The 17,051-nt window shown below is 35.8% G+C and overlaps 1 protein-coding gene across 3 annotated transcripts in view; it reads right to left on the reverse strand.

Annotated features, from left to right (window-relative positions):
- The window catches only part of MAP3K1 (mitogen-activated protein kinase kinase kinase 1), a 62,975-nt gene that overhangs the window by 14,156 nt on the left and 31,768 nt on the right, over positions 1 to 17,051 (reverse strand). For 2 of the 3 annotated variants that reach the window (XM_050913357.1, XM_050913355.1), the window contains 8 exons: positions 10,821 to 10,971; positions 8,058 to 8,264; positions 6,101 to 6,301; positions 5,083 to 5,199; positions 4,357 to 4,505; positions 1,825 to 1,946; positions 992 to 1,073; positions 683 to 860 (listed from right to left, as the gene is read on the reverse strand). In XM_050913357.1, the coding sequence (XP_050769314.1) occupies positions 683 to 860; positions 992 to 1,073; positions 1,825 to 1,946; positions 4,357 to 4,505; positions 5,083 to 5,199; positions 6,101 to 6,301; positions 8,058 to 8,264; positions 10,821 to 10,971 (1,207 nt within the window). Of the gene's footprint in view, positions 1 to 682; positions 861 to 991; positions 1,074 to 1,824; positions 1,947 to 4,356; positions 4,506 to 5,082; positions 5,200 to 6,100; positions 6,302 to 8,057; positions 8,265 to 10,820; positions 10,972 to 17,051 lie in introns of those variants that run through there. The other variant, XM_050913356.1, reaches the window with a different exon arrangement.

A 17,051-nucleotide genomic window follows, 5' to 3' on the forward strand; every position in this document is an offset into this window, starting at 1 on the left:
AAATCACCTTAAGAAGTCTGACAGCAAAAATGTGTCAGAAGGTACAGTGTCTTAAAAAAGATTCTGTGATAGAAATGAAACATCATAAATAAGTCATTGGTACTCCAAAAACTCTGTTAATAGAAGTGAGAGGATGACTGTAAGGATGGTTTCATTCACTTTGAATTTCAGTTATTCAGCATGGAGTTTGTTTCTAGACATTGATATAAACAACTCTAAAACCAAGGTCTGGCTATACCAGACAAGAATTACAGCAGAAACATAGGCAATACAAGTTCTCCCACTTTTAAGTGTGTGATCCCTGCTCATTTGAACCCACGTCTAGACTTCAGAGGTTATTTAGGTCATTTAGCTCCTGCAACACAACTTGGGTAACAATAAGTGCCAGCTTTGTATTTATGTGACACTTGCACAACCAAAACTAGAGTTAAGAACACTACATTTTATTACATGGACCTTTAACATGAGGCCTGAGATGAAGTCCAGAACTGAAACCCCAGTTCAAACAGGACTGGAAAACCTTCTCTTCTGATGCAAGTTGAATATAATTCTTTCCAGTAATAATCAACCATAAAGCTGATGGGATTCAAAATAAGTTTTTGAATTGTTGATCTGACAAATCTAGCAAAACAGTTCAAAATCAGTTTTCACATTTGAAGCGTCTTTTACAAAGTAAAATTACCTGAATCCATGGCTCAGCTAAATCTTTATAGGCAGAAGGGATCTGCTGGACTCCATAATGAGTAAGGTTAAAGTTGCTATCTTGGGTTCTTCTCTGTGATCCAGCTGTAGATTGCTGCTGAGTTTGTTGCTGAACCACACGGAGAACAGAAGAATCCACAGGGCTTGGCAATTCATGACTACAGATTAACAACAAATAATGTGGATTAACAAATGAAACATTTACTGAAATAAACACTTCAGCATATTTAGGAACATCAACTAAGGATCCAGAAACATATAGTTTGTTATACACAGACTGAATCCTTACCTATAGAAATCATGAGATCTCCATTTAGATCTACAAAGAGGACAGATAAGTGGCTCTCTGTTTCTTCTGCATTCTTCTGCCCCTGGAACACAGCAACAGGATAATACGTACTTCGGTTTTACAGTGTATAAAACCGGAAGATGGCATTACTATTTCTAAGTCTTACTGAAGAATGTTAGTTTCAGGATAAACTCTTCTGAACTGAGCCATTTGCAGCAGCCTGATAAATATGGGCATTTAAACATTTTTGGCATGCAGAAATGCTTCAATTTAGCACTACAATTAATATTAGAAGTTATGAACTGAAATGCAGTTCCTTTTGTACCTCAAACATAAGCAATACTTTTTCAAAAGTATTAAAATACGGGAGATGGAATTTTATTTGTTAAAGCAAACTGTAACTATTTATATACTTTTTAACGTAGTATGTAAGCATACTCTGTACTTCACTATATAATCCTAGCTGATAGTAGATGACACTCATGCATTCTAATGACAAGTCACAGGGGACTAAAAGTCTGTTCCTAACCTTGCTCTAATTGGACATAATCTTTTCACTCAGGTAAAAGAGGCTCCAACCTCTAGCCCTGCAGTTAACTTCTTTCTCAAAGCACCAAATCAAAAACTTGATTTGTGAATAACTGATAAAATAAGGCATATCAATAGTACCCAAATGATACCAAACTCTCAAAGAGCTACCAGTCATCACTTAAGAGCAAGCTTCTGTTTTTTCACTTTTAAAATAAACAAAAAACCCAACAAAACCACTAAGTTATAATACTTTTGCATATTTAGAGTCACAAGAACTTAACAAGACAAAGATGACAACGTACATATTGACATGCAGTGGTGGTGTAATTTGTTCCTGCAGCCATCTTCACACACAGTTAGGCTCTCTTCATCCAGCATGCCTAACAAACAAATGGGGCACATCTGTTCTTCTTCATCCTTCATACTATAAAAATAGACATTTGTGGTTGTAGAAGTGGCATATCAGAATTCAGAACAGGCTTTAATAGTGAAAAAAGATTAACTTCCAGTTTGGAACAGTCACTTCTGAATAACTATAGGCTATTCATGAATCATTCTCCTAAACCTTGGTCTGAATAAGTAAGCAACTGAATTTTTAGAAGCACTGAGTACAGACAACACTTTGTTGAAATGAAAGGGAAAGTCACAAAACACATGACATCTTTTCAAACTAGGTCAGATACCAATTAGAGATTGAAAGGCCCAGCCTTGGGCACTTACATTTTTTTTCCCCTAAAGCTTCTTTAAACAACACCACCTTTGCTTTTTTACTTATTTGGTTTTGAAAAACTAAGAAATTTTTATATTTTGAAAGCTACCCACATTTTTCTCCATCACACTCCTTCCAGAGTATTGAGTCACAAGGTAGTCTTTAGCCCATTACAGGAAGCTGTAAATTCTATTTGATGAACATACATAAAACTCAAAAAAATAACAGAAGATAACAGCCACTGAAAATTTTTCTGCCACTAACAGAAACAGATGCAATAGATTCATCTGAACACTAACATACCTACATGTCACATGTAGATTTTTAAAAAAACGTTTTCCCTGTTTTACATGTTGCTTCCATTTTATTTACCCCCACCTTAATTTTTAAATGGATATAACCAGAGATTTCACCAGAAAAATTATTCTGAACTTAAACAACACACAGTGAAAAAACACAGATTTTAATCTTCTGTAATATTGTTTAAATGTGCAAAACTCTTACTATTCATAGCAAAAATTTAACTTATAGATGGTGTATGTCTAAAAGTTTGCAGGAATCCTGTACTTGTTCACCAACAATATATTTTAAAAATAAAATTAATTTGTATATACATTATTTCTATACACATATATTCACTTCTACTTCCTTGCAAATCGTTGACACTATTTTTTTCCTCGAAAAATCCACAAAAATAAGCTTACAGTGAAAAACTCATTTCCACAGCACATATAGAAACACAAGTATTAATTTAAAACTTATTTTTGAAGAATTAGTAGTAAACCAAAAATAATTGCAAGTCTCAGTAATTATCAGAACTGAGTAAACTTTTATCTCAAATGAATCTGATGCTCAGTGTTCTCCAATACTTATATCATGCAAGATTAGACTCGCACAAGACAGCGACTTATCTCATTGAACCAGTAATGCTAGGAACTAATCATCAGGTGTATTGGCAAGCAACTGAAAAATCTTTCATCCTGTAAAAAGTGATAACTAATGCAGTGAAATTCACAATCCAGTGAAGCCAATTCTATGAAAAAAAATATTTTCTTACACAAGGTATCTACCTTAAAGGAACTAGCTTGCCAGATAAGTAGTTCCAGAGCAAATGATGTATTTAACTGCTTTGTTTATGCAATTTATTTACAGGGACACAATTTGGCAATTTGGAAAAATAAATAAAAGATGGTGGGAAATTAAGGTGTCAATCTGTACATCAGAATTATAAGCCTGTCTGAATATATTCATCTAACTATATGCTTATTATCACAAAGTAACTTACCAAGGTACTCCTTAAGTTAGGTTTCACTTTACACAAAAGAAAGCCTCAGTTTAAGTTGCCTTCTGCGGTTTGACCTCTCTAGTGGGTGGACTAGACATCCTCTAACGCATGCACAAATCACTTGTTTAAAAAATTAACCAACATCTTTTCAAAAATCAAGGAAAACATGCAAAAGCACTCAAGTAGTAGAAGTCGGGGGGGGGGTCAAAGAAGCAAGCATCACTTAACATTGATAAATAAGGCATCATTTAATATTGTATGAACTATAAAAATCATAATAGTTTAATAGCTCCCTTAAAATAATTTAATCACCCATTTTACATGAAGTGTTTTTTAAATATATGCTTACTTATGTTTTTACATATATATTTCATATATGTTTACACAGAGTGCATTTACCCAAGAATTTTTCAATATATTGTCATAGGCACAAGTATTTCTCCAAAGTAGTATGAGAGAAAAAGAAAAATCATGTTTCTTCATTTGTCAACATTTGCACAAGTGCTGTATTTGAACAAATGCACGCAAATAGGTTTCCAAAGTTAATAGATGCTTCAGTCTTGCACTTACATTTCAAAAGTTATATTTCATAAACAGTCAAAAAAATTCTTTTCACAACTCTACTTAACATTTTTCAAACAGAAGTTATAAAGCAAATATGCCCACTTGGTACCAGCGGTGACTAATGTATGCCTGACTCAATTGTTTGCAAATAAAGAGACTTAACGTGGCTTGAAATGAAAGCAGCTTTGAACAAAAAGGATGTAGGTGATTCTAAACCTCCAAAATTAGAAGAAAACTCCAGAATAAAGGTTTTAATTCCTTTAGAAAAATACTAACCTGTTTTCTGAACTAGATGTAGAAGTACTAGATGATGACAATGTATGAGAATTTGACATGCGTGAGACAAACTTCTGGATGGTGTTACGAGATGGAGCTTTGATCCTTGAGCTACGCCTACTGTGATATTTCTGGAACAAACTCTCAACCTAACATCAGAAAAAGATAGCAACAGACGTATTTATGCTACAAACAGCTTGTAATTAAAAGTAATATTACTGAAGCTTAACTACTGCTAAAAAAAGATCTATTCACCTTCACAATAATGCATTAGCAGTAGCAGCAGCAGCAGGAATTTCAGAAGTCTTACTAATAAACAGATACAACACATACAACAGAATAAGAAACACTTTACAACAAAAACTTATTTGCTTATTAAAAATAAAGAACAGCTTTAAATATATACACAATTACTGCTGAAGACCCTCGCTCTGTTTACCTTTCAGCTAATCAGTGAGACATATACAAATTTGTGAGTAGAAAATGCAAGATTGGAATCACTCAGTAAACTACAGCTCTCTACCTTTTTTTTTAGTTGTCTTTTATTTGCAGCGATTTTTTTTCTACTTACAGAGCTCTTGAGACTGAATTAAAGATATAATTAAAAACATATATCCTTGTTGCTTTAAAAAGCAACAGTTTTCAGCATTTTTAAGATAATGTCCTAAAGACTTTTACCTGGAGTGTATTTTAGATCTGCCATTAGATCTATTAGAAATCAATTACCTCAAAGTTCTTCAGTGTCTTTCTCCAGAGCATTGGGTCTGAGGGTTCAAGCTGGAACACTCGCAGCATAACAAACAGCAGATGAATACAAAATGTCCCACGGCCACAGCTACAAGTCTGCAAAGAAAAGTATATGCTAACGCTCTACTGAATTGATAACTACATACGTAATTTTTTCAAATTTAAGTGCATCATAGAACATGTACTACCCCCCCGCCAAAAGTAGTTTATGCAAAATATTTCACATATAGGCATAAATATCTTCTTAAATGGCCTCACAGAAAACGTGAATTCTCCAAATATTATTCAGGAATATATAGGGAAAAGCAGACAATTATTACACCAGTTTTCAATTGACTTTTTTCCCAATTTTTTTAAAATCATCTGAAGCTATTTGTACACTTTGTACTAGAAGGAATTTATGCATATAATCATCGTATGTCCATAACATGACAGCAATCAAACTTAAATGAGATGCTTCTGTATACTCAAAAACCTAGATGTTCCCCAGTGCAGAATCACATTAGTACTATCAAAGTCTATGAAAAGGACCTCACTATTGGTATTAATGAAATTATCCCACCATTAAAGGAATTATGTTATGTGCTTGCCATTTTTATATATCCCACGAATAGAGGAAATAAAGCGTTTCAGAGTGAGAAACTAGGAAAATGAAGTGGCCAAATTTTAGCCAAAAATACTTAAGATATACAATTCAGAGCCACTTCTAGGAATGAGAAAGACAGGACAATAGTAATTACTTCCAAACTAGAGTCTTTTTTCCCCCCTTTTTTTTTTAAAGAGAAACTTGAGACAAAACTAATATACTTGCTACATATTTGACAAAATTCAAGCTGATCATTATATTACATGAGCACAGATTACAACTTTTAAATGTTACTTTACAGAACCGTTATCACGGGTTGGCAACTAACTTGATCTAATTTGGTTTTGAACAGTTTTCCAAGATCAACTATAAATTAATAAAAGCTAAAGACAACACAAAAACGTTCTCTACCTGAGGCCCAATAAACACTCTGTATTTATTATCAGGGCTGTCTCCTCCAATTAAGAAAGAGTTGGGTCCTATCTGCTGCAGCAAGTACAGCCTGGCTCGCATAACTTTGTTGACACGACGATTTGTTTCCTCAGGGCTGTATGGAGAGAAGCCATCTGGAGATGGGGCTCGCCGAGGTGGTGTTATTCGTCCACTCTGAAACTACATAAATGGTTCCATCATAAGCATTTCCAGGACAACAGTAAGTTTAATTAGGTGTTGGGTTTTTTCTGCGCCCCGCCCCCCTCCAAATGACATAGAATAAGAGAGTCCTCAAAACCTGAAACTACTGCAACCTAAAGTCACATAGTCTAAAAGGATTACTTTTCTTCCATGCCCAGAACTCGAGGGCAGAAGAAAAACTGAAATTTTGTTTGACATTATGACAGAAAAGGAGTCTTTTAAATTGCTTCTATTTTCAAGTCTTCATTGGTTGCCTTACCATATTACTACTGAATTAGCAAGTATAATTCCATCAGAAGATAATCATAGTCTTGTGACTCAATACAGGTAATTATTATATAAGGTTATAGCACTAATATTTCATAAATGAAGAAATCCTATGACTACAGTTTACAAAAGGGAATATACGGTCAATGAAGAACAAAAGTTTAAGAAATTCCAAAGAAAAGGAAAAAGGATACACCTTCCTCTCCCTTGCACAATTAAAGCAACTTTCAGCTTAGGATGGTTTTTTTTGTTTTGTTTCCCCATGATCAAAAATTCAATGGCCCAAACCTTTTATTAAAATTGTCTTCATTTAAATTCTTCACATTTCTAACATTATAAGATGCATTAATAGCTCTGTCCAATTTTGAATCTTCTGCTTTGATGTATATCCACTTTGAATTTCACGTTATGATGCAGGTTATAATTGACTCACTGTCCATCAGTTAAGTAAAAGATAGCCTGAACTTCTAAGGTTTTTCCTGTGAAAGTCTAATATAAAACAAAGAAAACCAATCAAGTAAAAATGGATCAAAGGCTAAATTAGATAGTATGGTGGGTTGTTGTGGTTTTGGTTTGGTTTTTGTTTTTTTTTTTTTTTTTTTTTTAACCTTTCAATTTCTCTTGTAAAGAGGAAAGGAGCTGTGCTGCAGTGCTGTAACTTGTGATATTCGTCCCTAATTCAGGGGAACGGCAGTACACATTTTAATTGATTTTTGGAAACCTTGTTTAGAGCAATGGGACAATAAAAGCATTAGATGTTATTCTTACTCTAATTGCACTGTGAAGTTGTAGACAAGTCAACTGAAACTTAACTGTGGATAAGCATTTTTATAAAAAGCAAACCCGTTAGATACTATTGCTCAAAACATTATACTCTTTATCTTCTTTAACGAAGCCAGTTACTATCGCTCAAAACATCCTATTACAGATCTTCTCAAATGTAACAACAGAGATTTTAGTCTTCTAACAATGCACATACCTAAATCTTCCCTAATCTGTACATAAAGATCAGATCTGGAACAGAGCATCACAAATAGCATACCAGTAACACTTTTCTGCAGGAATCTTAATCCAGTCAACAATCCTATTCCCGATGGAATATACCTGCCTGGAGAACTGACATACAAAACTACAGGAAAGAAACCAAACTACTAGCACCTCTTCGTGCAAATCAAGCTAAGAGAACATACATGTGTTCACGACTGAGTATCTATATTCTTCATTTATTTCCTAGAAATAAGAATTGAAAGCAGGACTGAATTAAAAAGAAAACACACACCTAAGAGAATAAAATTCCACACGAGAAACGTAACATGAGATATGTGCTGCGTATCTCACTCAAGTGATACCCTGTCATAACCCCTTTGTATCAGCATCTTGCCCTACACAGAGAGGATTAATTGCCTCTATAAGCGAAAGATTGCAGAATATAGCCAAATTAAAAATTACATCACAACTTGCAACTTACAGGCACTGGAGATACTCTTTTTCTTCTAACACCTGGTGACTCAGATTTAACTGTCCTAGAAGATGATGAAGAGGAGCTACTAGGAGAAGGACTACGTCTTCCTTTCTGTGTAGGTGAAGAAGCAGTGCTTTGTCCTTCAGCTTGAGGTTCTAGAGAGAGTTTGTTCATTTCTGATCCATCTCCTTTCCCGGGGATAGGTTTCACCACCTTACAAGAAGTAAACCATATGTGAGAATTATGAATTGATCATTTTACACTAAAGCAAAACAAATCCATCAAAACTTGTTTTGCTAGCATGATATAATTAAGCCATTATCCAGACATCTGAAGTTTGCATATACCCTAGGTTCTAATATTAACATCTAATAGCAGTTATCTTGTTAACCTATATGCAACACAAAAGCAAGAACCTTTTTTCCTGTCCATTTGTGCCACTTACATTAGTTGTGGCAGCAACTGATTTGATTCTCAAAGTACTTCTGCAATTGTCATTCATGATATCTCAAAGGACAGCAGTTCCCCCATTTGGATAGTAGGAGCCAGAAGAATTGTTTTCTACATGCATTGTCTGCTTATTAAGAGCTATAATGTTGGATCCATCTGTTATATACAGTAAGTATCAGTTGATAAATACTAGGGTTGCTATTTCTACAGCACAACGCTTGTTGCAAAGTAAAAATTACTTTAAACCTGGAGGCAACGCAGCAAAATTAAGGCATGCTGTGCCCTATAAGAACCACACCCAGATTTTCTGCCTCGCATACAAGTAGAACAGCTACACCACATCTGGCATCTGAGCTAATCACTGTGCACAGTGCTGCACTACATGAATAGACACATATGCTCAAGCAGAGTGAGTACATACACTTCTAATACAGTGCCTTGTTGCATGAATACTGAATTTTGACACTGAGGTATGGAATAGTTCAAAACAACTTTCAGCTGCCTGCCTCCCAGATCTACACAATGCACGAGAAGAGTAAGGCCCCTGAGAATCGAATTAAAAGCAGTCACAGTGGGCAGATTCCATTTTAGTTCTGCATTTCTTCATGTCTTAGAGGCTTGACTCAAAGCTAGAAGGAAGCTCCAAGTAACACTTCAGATTAACAGAGCAGATATCTCAGAAAGTTCCAGAGGTCTCCGATTTAGGCAAAAAAATGGAAGGGGCTTTCCCTGCTCAGGGTATGGGGAGGAAGAGACATACAGACTCAGTGCCTTTCTACCAGATGATTTGGACTGTGTCCACAAGGTCAAATGCTATTTTAAACTGAAGTATTTAACTCATCCAACTGAAGCTATTCCACTACCCAGAAATGCATTTCAGTTTCAGCAGGCTACAGGGAGAAGAGGACAATGAGGAGGTTGTTGTCTAGCAGTTAGGCACTGCCTAAGATAAGAAAAACCTGCATTTACAGCCTTGATTCAAGCACTGCTCATTTTACTTTAAGAATTCACCATATTTAATGTATTCCAAATCTGAACTTTTCAGAAACCTTTGTTGCTATTGTTTTTAAATATACTGCTATCTGATTTTGAAAGTGAACAGGATAAATGAGAAGTATAAAAAGCAGTCCAGCCTTTTTTTTCCTCCTACCAATTACTGTAATGCTTTTTCTTTCCTGGAAGGTCAGAATGCAAATTCCTGTGCCCATGGACAAGTTACGGTTACCAGCTGCTAGTGCTTGGAAACACTTAAAATGTAAAATGGTAGCAACTGAGAATCTAGAGCATCAAAAGTTGCATTAAAAAACCCAGAAACCTCAAGGGAAGTGGGCTCAGCAGGGAAACAATTTCAAGCTATGTAGTAACCAAGATGCATTTAAAAATTTTTAAAGTAAGAACTGTTTTGTGTTATTTGACCCTTTGAGGTATTGCTTTTTTGGTGCACTTGTAAGCATTTTCAATGTTCTTTCTCATGACAGAAAGTTACCAACAGAACCTTTTTATTTCTGTTCTAGAAAAGCTGTCCCCAAACACTTGTTTACTGCATCAGATGATCTTAGCTTTAAATTAGCACTCCCATCAAGTGGTACATTGGAGTCACATTGGAACATGGGAGTCACATGGCCCAAAGCAACTACACTTACAGGTAACTAATGGCTATTAATTAACCAGCATCATACTGAATTGTAACTATGCTTAATAAGTTTCAGGTTTGATCTGCCCGCAATTTGTTAAAACTGCTTCTGAGCCATTTATACAAAAGGCTAATAGAATACTCTGGCATCCAAAGTTTAGCAGAGTTGAGATTTGTTTGAAGGAATTATTCAGCTTTGGTTTTTTCTGGTTCTAGTAAGATTGCAGTTTGTTTTTTCATCTAGCAAAAATTCCATACAATTCTGTTACAATACATAGAAAACTTTAACATTTTCAAACTAAGGAAAAGTGAAGTCATGAAAACCCTAAGAATCAAGGGACTACAAAGCACTGTAGTGCAGTTTTGCACTCAAACTTAAGTTGTTACTTAATGAACAGGAACTACTTTTGTTGTTGACATTAGAGGGCAGTGTTGTCACAGTATTATTCTATACTACACAAAGCATGAGCACAGCTATATGCCTTTTTCTTAAAGCTTAATAAATGTGTATATTTCAGAAAGTCAGCCACAGTTTCCTGTTAAACAGCTCATAAAAAATGAACAGGAGGACCATAATAAAAGTATGCAAATTGCTAAGAAAAAGAGGTTTTTAATAGAAAGAAATTTAAGGGATTTTTATTTGTAATAGCTGTTGCAGATATTGCCCTTCCCTCAGTGCCACTTACCACAGGGCCTCTCCTGCTTCTTCTTTCCAGCCATTCATGCTTCCAGGCTGGCATACACGTTGCCTTGAGTTTCTCCCTGATCATGCGCTCTTCTGGGCGGTCATCCATCTTCTGCAACCCCCTGAGGGTTTCTTTATTCTCCATGTCACGACTACAGCAAAGAAAAAAAAAATATAAACACTATTAATTTTAGTTAAAGTATAATACCACAGCATTCTTAAACCTTGTGCCATCTTATTCTCCCTCTCTTTACAATGCAGCTGCTAAAACGTTACTTCCAACTGGTTGCAGCAAGCCTTTTAAGAGTTAGGACTAATTTGCTAGTCTGCTGTTTGCAGCACACCTGTTTTGAGGGCTGTTTCTTTAAAATGTGTACTGCTTGTAACATTGGACACCAGTAAAAAGGAAGGTCTTGGCAAATATTAAATCAATACAAAAATTACCCTATATGTCATGTCATTCACCAAAGGTTTTACAAGTGTGATGGTTCACGCATTTCTTGGTAATTCAAAGCCTGCAATCTCTATTTTAAAACAATTTACAAAACGAATATAAACTAATGGTGAAAATTTCCCATCTTCATAGGATGCACAAGCATGAAACTATGTATGTAGTGCCTCTTCCTATACATGAGCTCTTCCTCAAAAAAAGAGGACTTGTAAACTAATAAACAGTATGTTTAAACTAGACAGAAGTCATGAAAGTAAGGCTAGTGTCCTTGAGAGTTGCTTTCTGAGTGACTGATGACTCAAAAGCTCAACTCAGCTATAATTACAGCAAAATTCACAGCAAGTTCGTATCTGTAAAATGGAAGTGTAATCCATCTGGGCTTGTACTTTTTTGACCTACAGCAAAGTAGTTGCTTGTGATTGCTGGCAACAACAAAAAAGCAAAAAATACTGTCAGACACTAAAAACAAATATGAACAGTCTGGAAGATTTCCTGATTCTGTTGAGCTATCTGCTAAATCACCAAGAAATCCACATTCTTAAGCAGCAGCACATGATCCCCACCCATCTTCTTGAAGTTAGCCGTCTTTAAAATTAAGCAAGCTTGATTAAGCCAACTGTCAGAATGAAATTTTTTCAAAAATAAAATCACAACTTAAAGTGGAAGATAAGGCCATATAAATAATTTAGTTACAACTGCTGTTTTCATGCATGCAGTCTTCAGCTTCTAAAACATTTAGCTATGCAGTTAAGACTACATTTATGTACTGTATGATGAGCTACAACATATTCCCTGTTACATTCATTGCAATAGGATGATGTTAAAATTACAATTCCTATCTTCATCAGCAATGTATTACTAAGGTTCATTTACCACAAATCTCTACTTAGAAAAATGAGAAGTTTTTGCTGGTCAGGAGTACTACTCCTGTTATTTTTTTCTCTCATTGTAGAGACAAAGGAAACAAAGTATTCTGAGGCAGGAAATAACTCTTCCTGTTCAGTGCTGAAATGTAAAAAGCAGATGGATACTGTAAACAAAATACATTTTCTTTCAAGCAACATTTAAACCTACTGATAATAACTGATTTCAGACACTCAGAACTGTCTAGAGATTAAAGACTTAAATATGTTTATAAATAGAAACACAATCCACCTAAGAATGAATGTTTTTTTCAGAGAAAAAGCATTAATGCTTGTTTCATTTCAAAACTAATGCAAGTGACATAAAAATTATTTTTATCCCAGCATTGACTTCTAGATTCATACTATTGCTTTTTAGAAACAGAGACAAAAAACTAGTAATAATTCATGACAAACAAGATGATATAGCAGCAGGTAGAGTCCTAATGGAGAATATGCCTAAAAGTTTAAAATAGGGGAAAAACTATTGTGTAAAAAGGGTCAATTTTACATTTTTCCCTCAGTCAAAAAGATCAGTTCAAAGACAAAAATCTTTGCATAAGAACAGTACAGCTCTGAAATAATGTCGGTGCAAGTTAAAAATATAGAGTTACTCTGTTTTTTATATTAGTTATTCCATGACATGAACCATCTCAGTTGCATGAATACTTTGTACACAAGACAGAAAACACTATCCCAGCAGTGAAAGAACGACACAGTATTTCATTTGTTCACATAACCATGATTAACTTCCCAACTGATATAAAAAAACTCTTTTAGAGGCCCGTGGACTTGAATTCATGAACAATGTAATACAACAGCGGAGGCTTCACAATCTGTGCTTGTTCTCTAAAAAGCAGAAGCAGCTATCTTCCTCTCATGTGACAGCTAAACTGATCTACTCTTGCCTGCACAAAGAACTCTTGTGCTTTTCCTCCACGCAGGTGGGAAAGACCAACTGAGTCTGAAAGCTTTTGCTTAGTAAACCACTGTTATCTTTTTGCAGAATTTAAGTATTATGTGTATTTTTATAGAACACAGTTTCTGAAGTGCTCAAGAAAATTTCATATTTTAACTCAAGCTTGGCTAAAATATTTATTAAATATTCTTATACTGTTGAGTCTGTGGAAAAAGTATTTTTCCTGTGACTGCACAAAGCTCATGCATACTGCAGGACATGGTCATTTTGTGGCACTGAACCTGCAGGGTTTGGGTTTTTTTGGTTTTTTTTTTTTAATCTAAAGCAAACCCCCTCATCTATTCCAGGCAAGCTGAAGTTTTCCTACATGACAATGGCTAGGTTGCCAGTCTCCATATCACTGTATCTCAGCACAAAATAAAAATAAATCCAGAGCGTATTCCACCAAGGACTTGATCCTGCAGGGTACAGAGCATTCTGATCTTCATACAGTAAAACCTATTCATGAGTCAAGGTAACAATGTGCTTAAGTGACTGCCAGGTGGTGCTTTATTTGAACAGCAGTGGCAAAGCTAAGGAGCAAGCCAAAAAACAAGTCTCAGAGAACATGCTAGCTTGGACCAGGGAGTCTTGACATTTTTCAACAGCCTACCTCTCTGCTTCGTCAGGAAGCAAGGATTTTGCTCTTAAATGTTTCAGCTTTTCATGAACCAAGCAAAAGAGATACAAGGCTTTTTTTCCAGACAAATTTTAACTTTTAAACTTTGCCCCCCCCTGCCCCCAAGGCAGCATTGAGGATCTTTTAAATTCTTTTTATTAGTAGTTTTAAACCAACAGACATAGCTCCTGTATTATTAGTCAAGAAATTCCAAAGAAATGGATCTAAATGGTAATTCTAAAGTACTGAGCAAGCTCAACAGTGTGATGACTACCGTCTTTTAATGCATAAGCTCAGTGATCTGCACATTAATAATTGCATTAACCACTTTGGATTATTTGCTTCATGAACTATAAAACTAAATACAATAAGATTAATGTACTGCATGGAAACAGTCTACTACAACATCTTGTGCAACAGAGAAGGTAAAACATTGTCCTTTGTTTCTGTGTCTTAATTTTGAAGACTTGCAAACAGTAATTGAATAGTTAGATTATTAACAACTTGTTCTCTATGGATCAATGATTCAATGTTTTAAAAGAAGGTATGCAATACACATGTTATTTAGCCACCTACTGTGAAATAGACAAGCAAGATCTATTTCTGAATAGCTCAGTGAATTTAATACTAATTCTCTGCAAGTATTTTTCTTATAAAGGGCATATAATGGTATACAAAAGCTGAATCCAATTCATTTTCCTGTGCTTCTCAATGTTTAGAAACAGTTAGATGTCTTGGCTTCTCTGCTATCTTATTTGGGCAAACATCTTTATCCAATAGCCACGCTGGACCAGATTTTATTAGCAGCAGGAAAACAGGAAAAAGGCAAGTTCTGAAATAGGAAAGAGTCAATTCACCAAGAAAAGGGAAGCTCTGTCTGCTATATCCCCAAATACCCAATCATAGGGAGGAAAAAAGTTATTAGCTGCTGAGTAATTTCGTTTTGGGGGTTTTTTTGTTTGTTTGTTTTTTACATTTATCTGAAGCAAGTTAGCAAAAGTAACTTGCATACCTGTGGTGGTCAAACCATGGGTGACCAAAGAAAACATTCATGAACAGAAGTGGTCACACAGCAGCTCTATCAGAACAGTCAATACATTTAACAACAACAGGTTGTGAGAAGAGGAGCCCGGGGTTGATGGAAAAGCACTTAATGAGAAGGAACGAATATGGGAGAATTTATATATTCTGCTCAGTGCAAATGCCATGTATGGTGACAATCAGTACTGGGGGTGAGCTTAGATGGGATGTACAGAGCTCATTTTGGGGACGTTTAAGCAAGAATTAAGAATATGGGCACCCAGCTACCTGCAACACAAGCCTCAACAGGTCCTGAGAACACTGGACTAGTCAGCTGGCCTGGAGGCATGCTAGGAGCAGTGCTCAGTGTGGGGAGCAGGGACAAAAGAGTTAGCCACTCCCTGAGCTGAGAAGGTCAGCTGTCAGTGTTTTAGATAACTTCTTGCCACCAACAGCTCCAGTAGTGCTCACAGTTTCTCTTTTGCCATTAAGTAGTTTTAATGGTATCAAGATCGATAAAAAAATCGGATCAAGATGGGCAAGGTATGGTCTGTCCTCCTATCAGTCTCCCATTCCTTCTCCTCCTGATCCACTACTGCTGGCATCTATCATCTAACCATTTGTGTCTGTCCTAACAAAGCAAAAGATCAGGTATGGCACATTCTATTAAAATGAAAAACTTAACAGGGAACTTTCTCAACCTGGTACTAAATGGCAGCAACTGCCACTTAAAGACAGCATTGAACACACTACTTCATAGAGACTAATGAATCTGGCTTCCTAAAATAGTTACAGGGATTTTAGCCAAATGTTATATAAGTGTGAAATTAAGTTCTATTCTTCTGTTAAAGTACATGACAAACACAAAAGGCAAAACAATAATAATTTCTTTTTTCTAGCTGCCTCAGCTTTTCCAATAGCTTTTCATCATCTTGCCTTCACAATAACGTAGGCTCTCTTCATTTGGCCAACACACCATCCACTGAAGCTCACAAGGAGTATATACTGAGTGGTACTATACATCCACTGTTTGCCTTTCACTCACGTTAAAAAATTGCCACCTTCTTATGTCATTTAGATGAATCACTAACAAGCATTCTGCATTAGAAACACCCTTCTATTTACCTCAAATAAGCTTGTATCTTCTACGTATATTTTGAAACAAACTTACAAATACATTTATATGTTATAAAAATACAGAAAAAGCATAAATGGTGCCCAGATGTAAACAGAGAAACCTAACACCCAGCAGATTCCTGTGGAACCTCTGCTGCCCTGGGGATCCTAGGCTGCAGCGCAAGAGCCCCCGTTGGAAAACATCATCTCGTGACAGCCACTGCATCTTTACATCAAAGTAGTTTTAGAAGCTAAAACATATCCTATTTCTTTCAGCATTTTTCTGTAAAAGGGAAACAAACCTGTACAGAATGTGAAAACATGAAAGAAACCCCATTCTGTTATTTGGCTCTAAAATGAGAAGTACTGAGCCTACACCTCTACCAGATTGATAATAATCATTATTTAGTCCCAGTTTGATACACCCCTGATCTTCTCTCCCTGTAAAGTCATTTATAAAGCATCTCTCTTGAAGACTGGTATGTCAAAAGGTACATTTGTCGAAGAGAATATTTCACTGCTAACAGGACAATATTCACAACCAAAGCTCTAACTCCACACACTGAGCCATCACCTTAAGTGGAACCTCACAGGCCCTGGTCAAGAAGGATCATCCTCTCAGTGATGAAGGCTCAAATCTCCAAAGATGGATGTCTGAAGTTACAGAGGTAAATTACCTGCTTGGATTTTCTAGCTCCTATGAAGTCAAATCCACCTACTTGAAATACATAAATCATTGGTTGGATTGCTTGCTCTGAAGCCACCGAGCCATACTTTGAGATTTTGGCACTATTCAGTAGCCACTGAAAATGAGTCCTCCTACAAAACAAGCCAAGAAATATCAGCTTCTGTTTGCAACAGATGCTTGCTACAAAGCTAATGAAATGGGCTTCTCTCTTCTGCATGTTTCCTAAGAAGGCTATCAGACATCTGAAACAAGTATTACAAAAGCTCCTAGTGCTCTCTAATCCCTCCTGCTGTTATTTTGTCTCCCAGTACCAACTCAGATCGATCAAGGTATACACATACTGTGGTATTTTCAATATGTAAAAATAGCGGTTACATTACATGATCTCTCAGACCCGTCACTTTCATACTAAAAGGTTTGCAGAGGGAATCTGGTATTTTATCTCTATAAAACTAAAAGTTTGTGCCATTACTGAGCA

This window comes from Gymnogyps californianus, chromosome Z, assembly GCF_018139145.2.
Source record: "Gymnogyps californianus isolate 813 chromosome Z, ASM1813914v2, whole genome shotgun sequence".
NCBI lineage: Eukaryota > Metazoa > Chordata > Aves > Accipitriformes > Cathartidae > Gymnogyps > Gymnogyps californianus.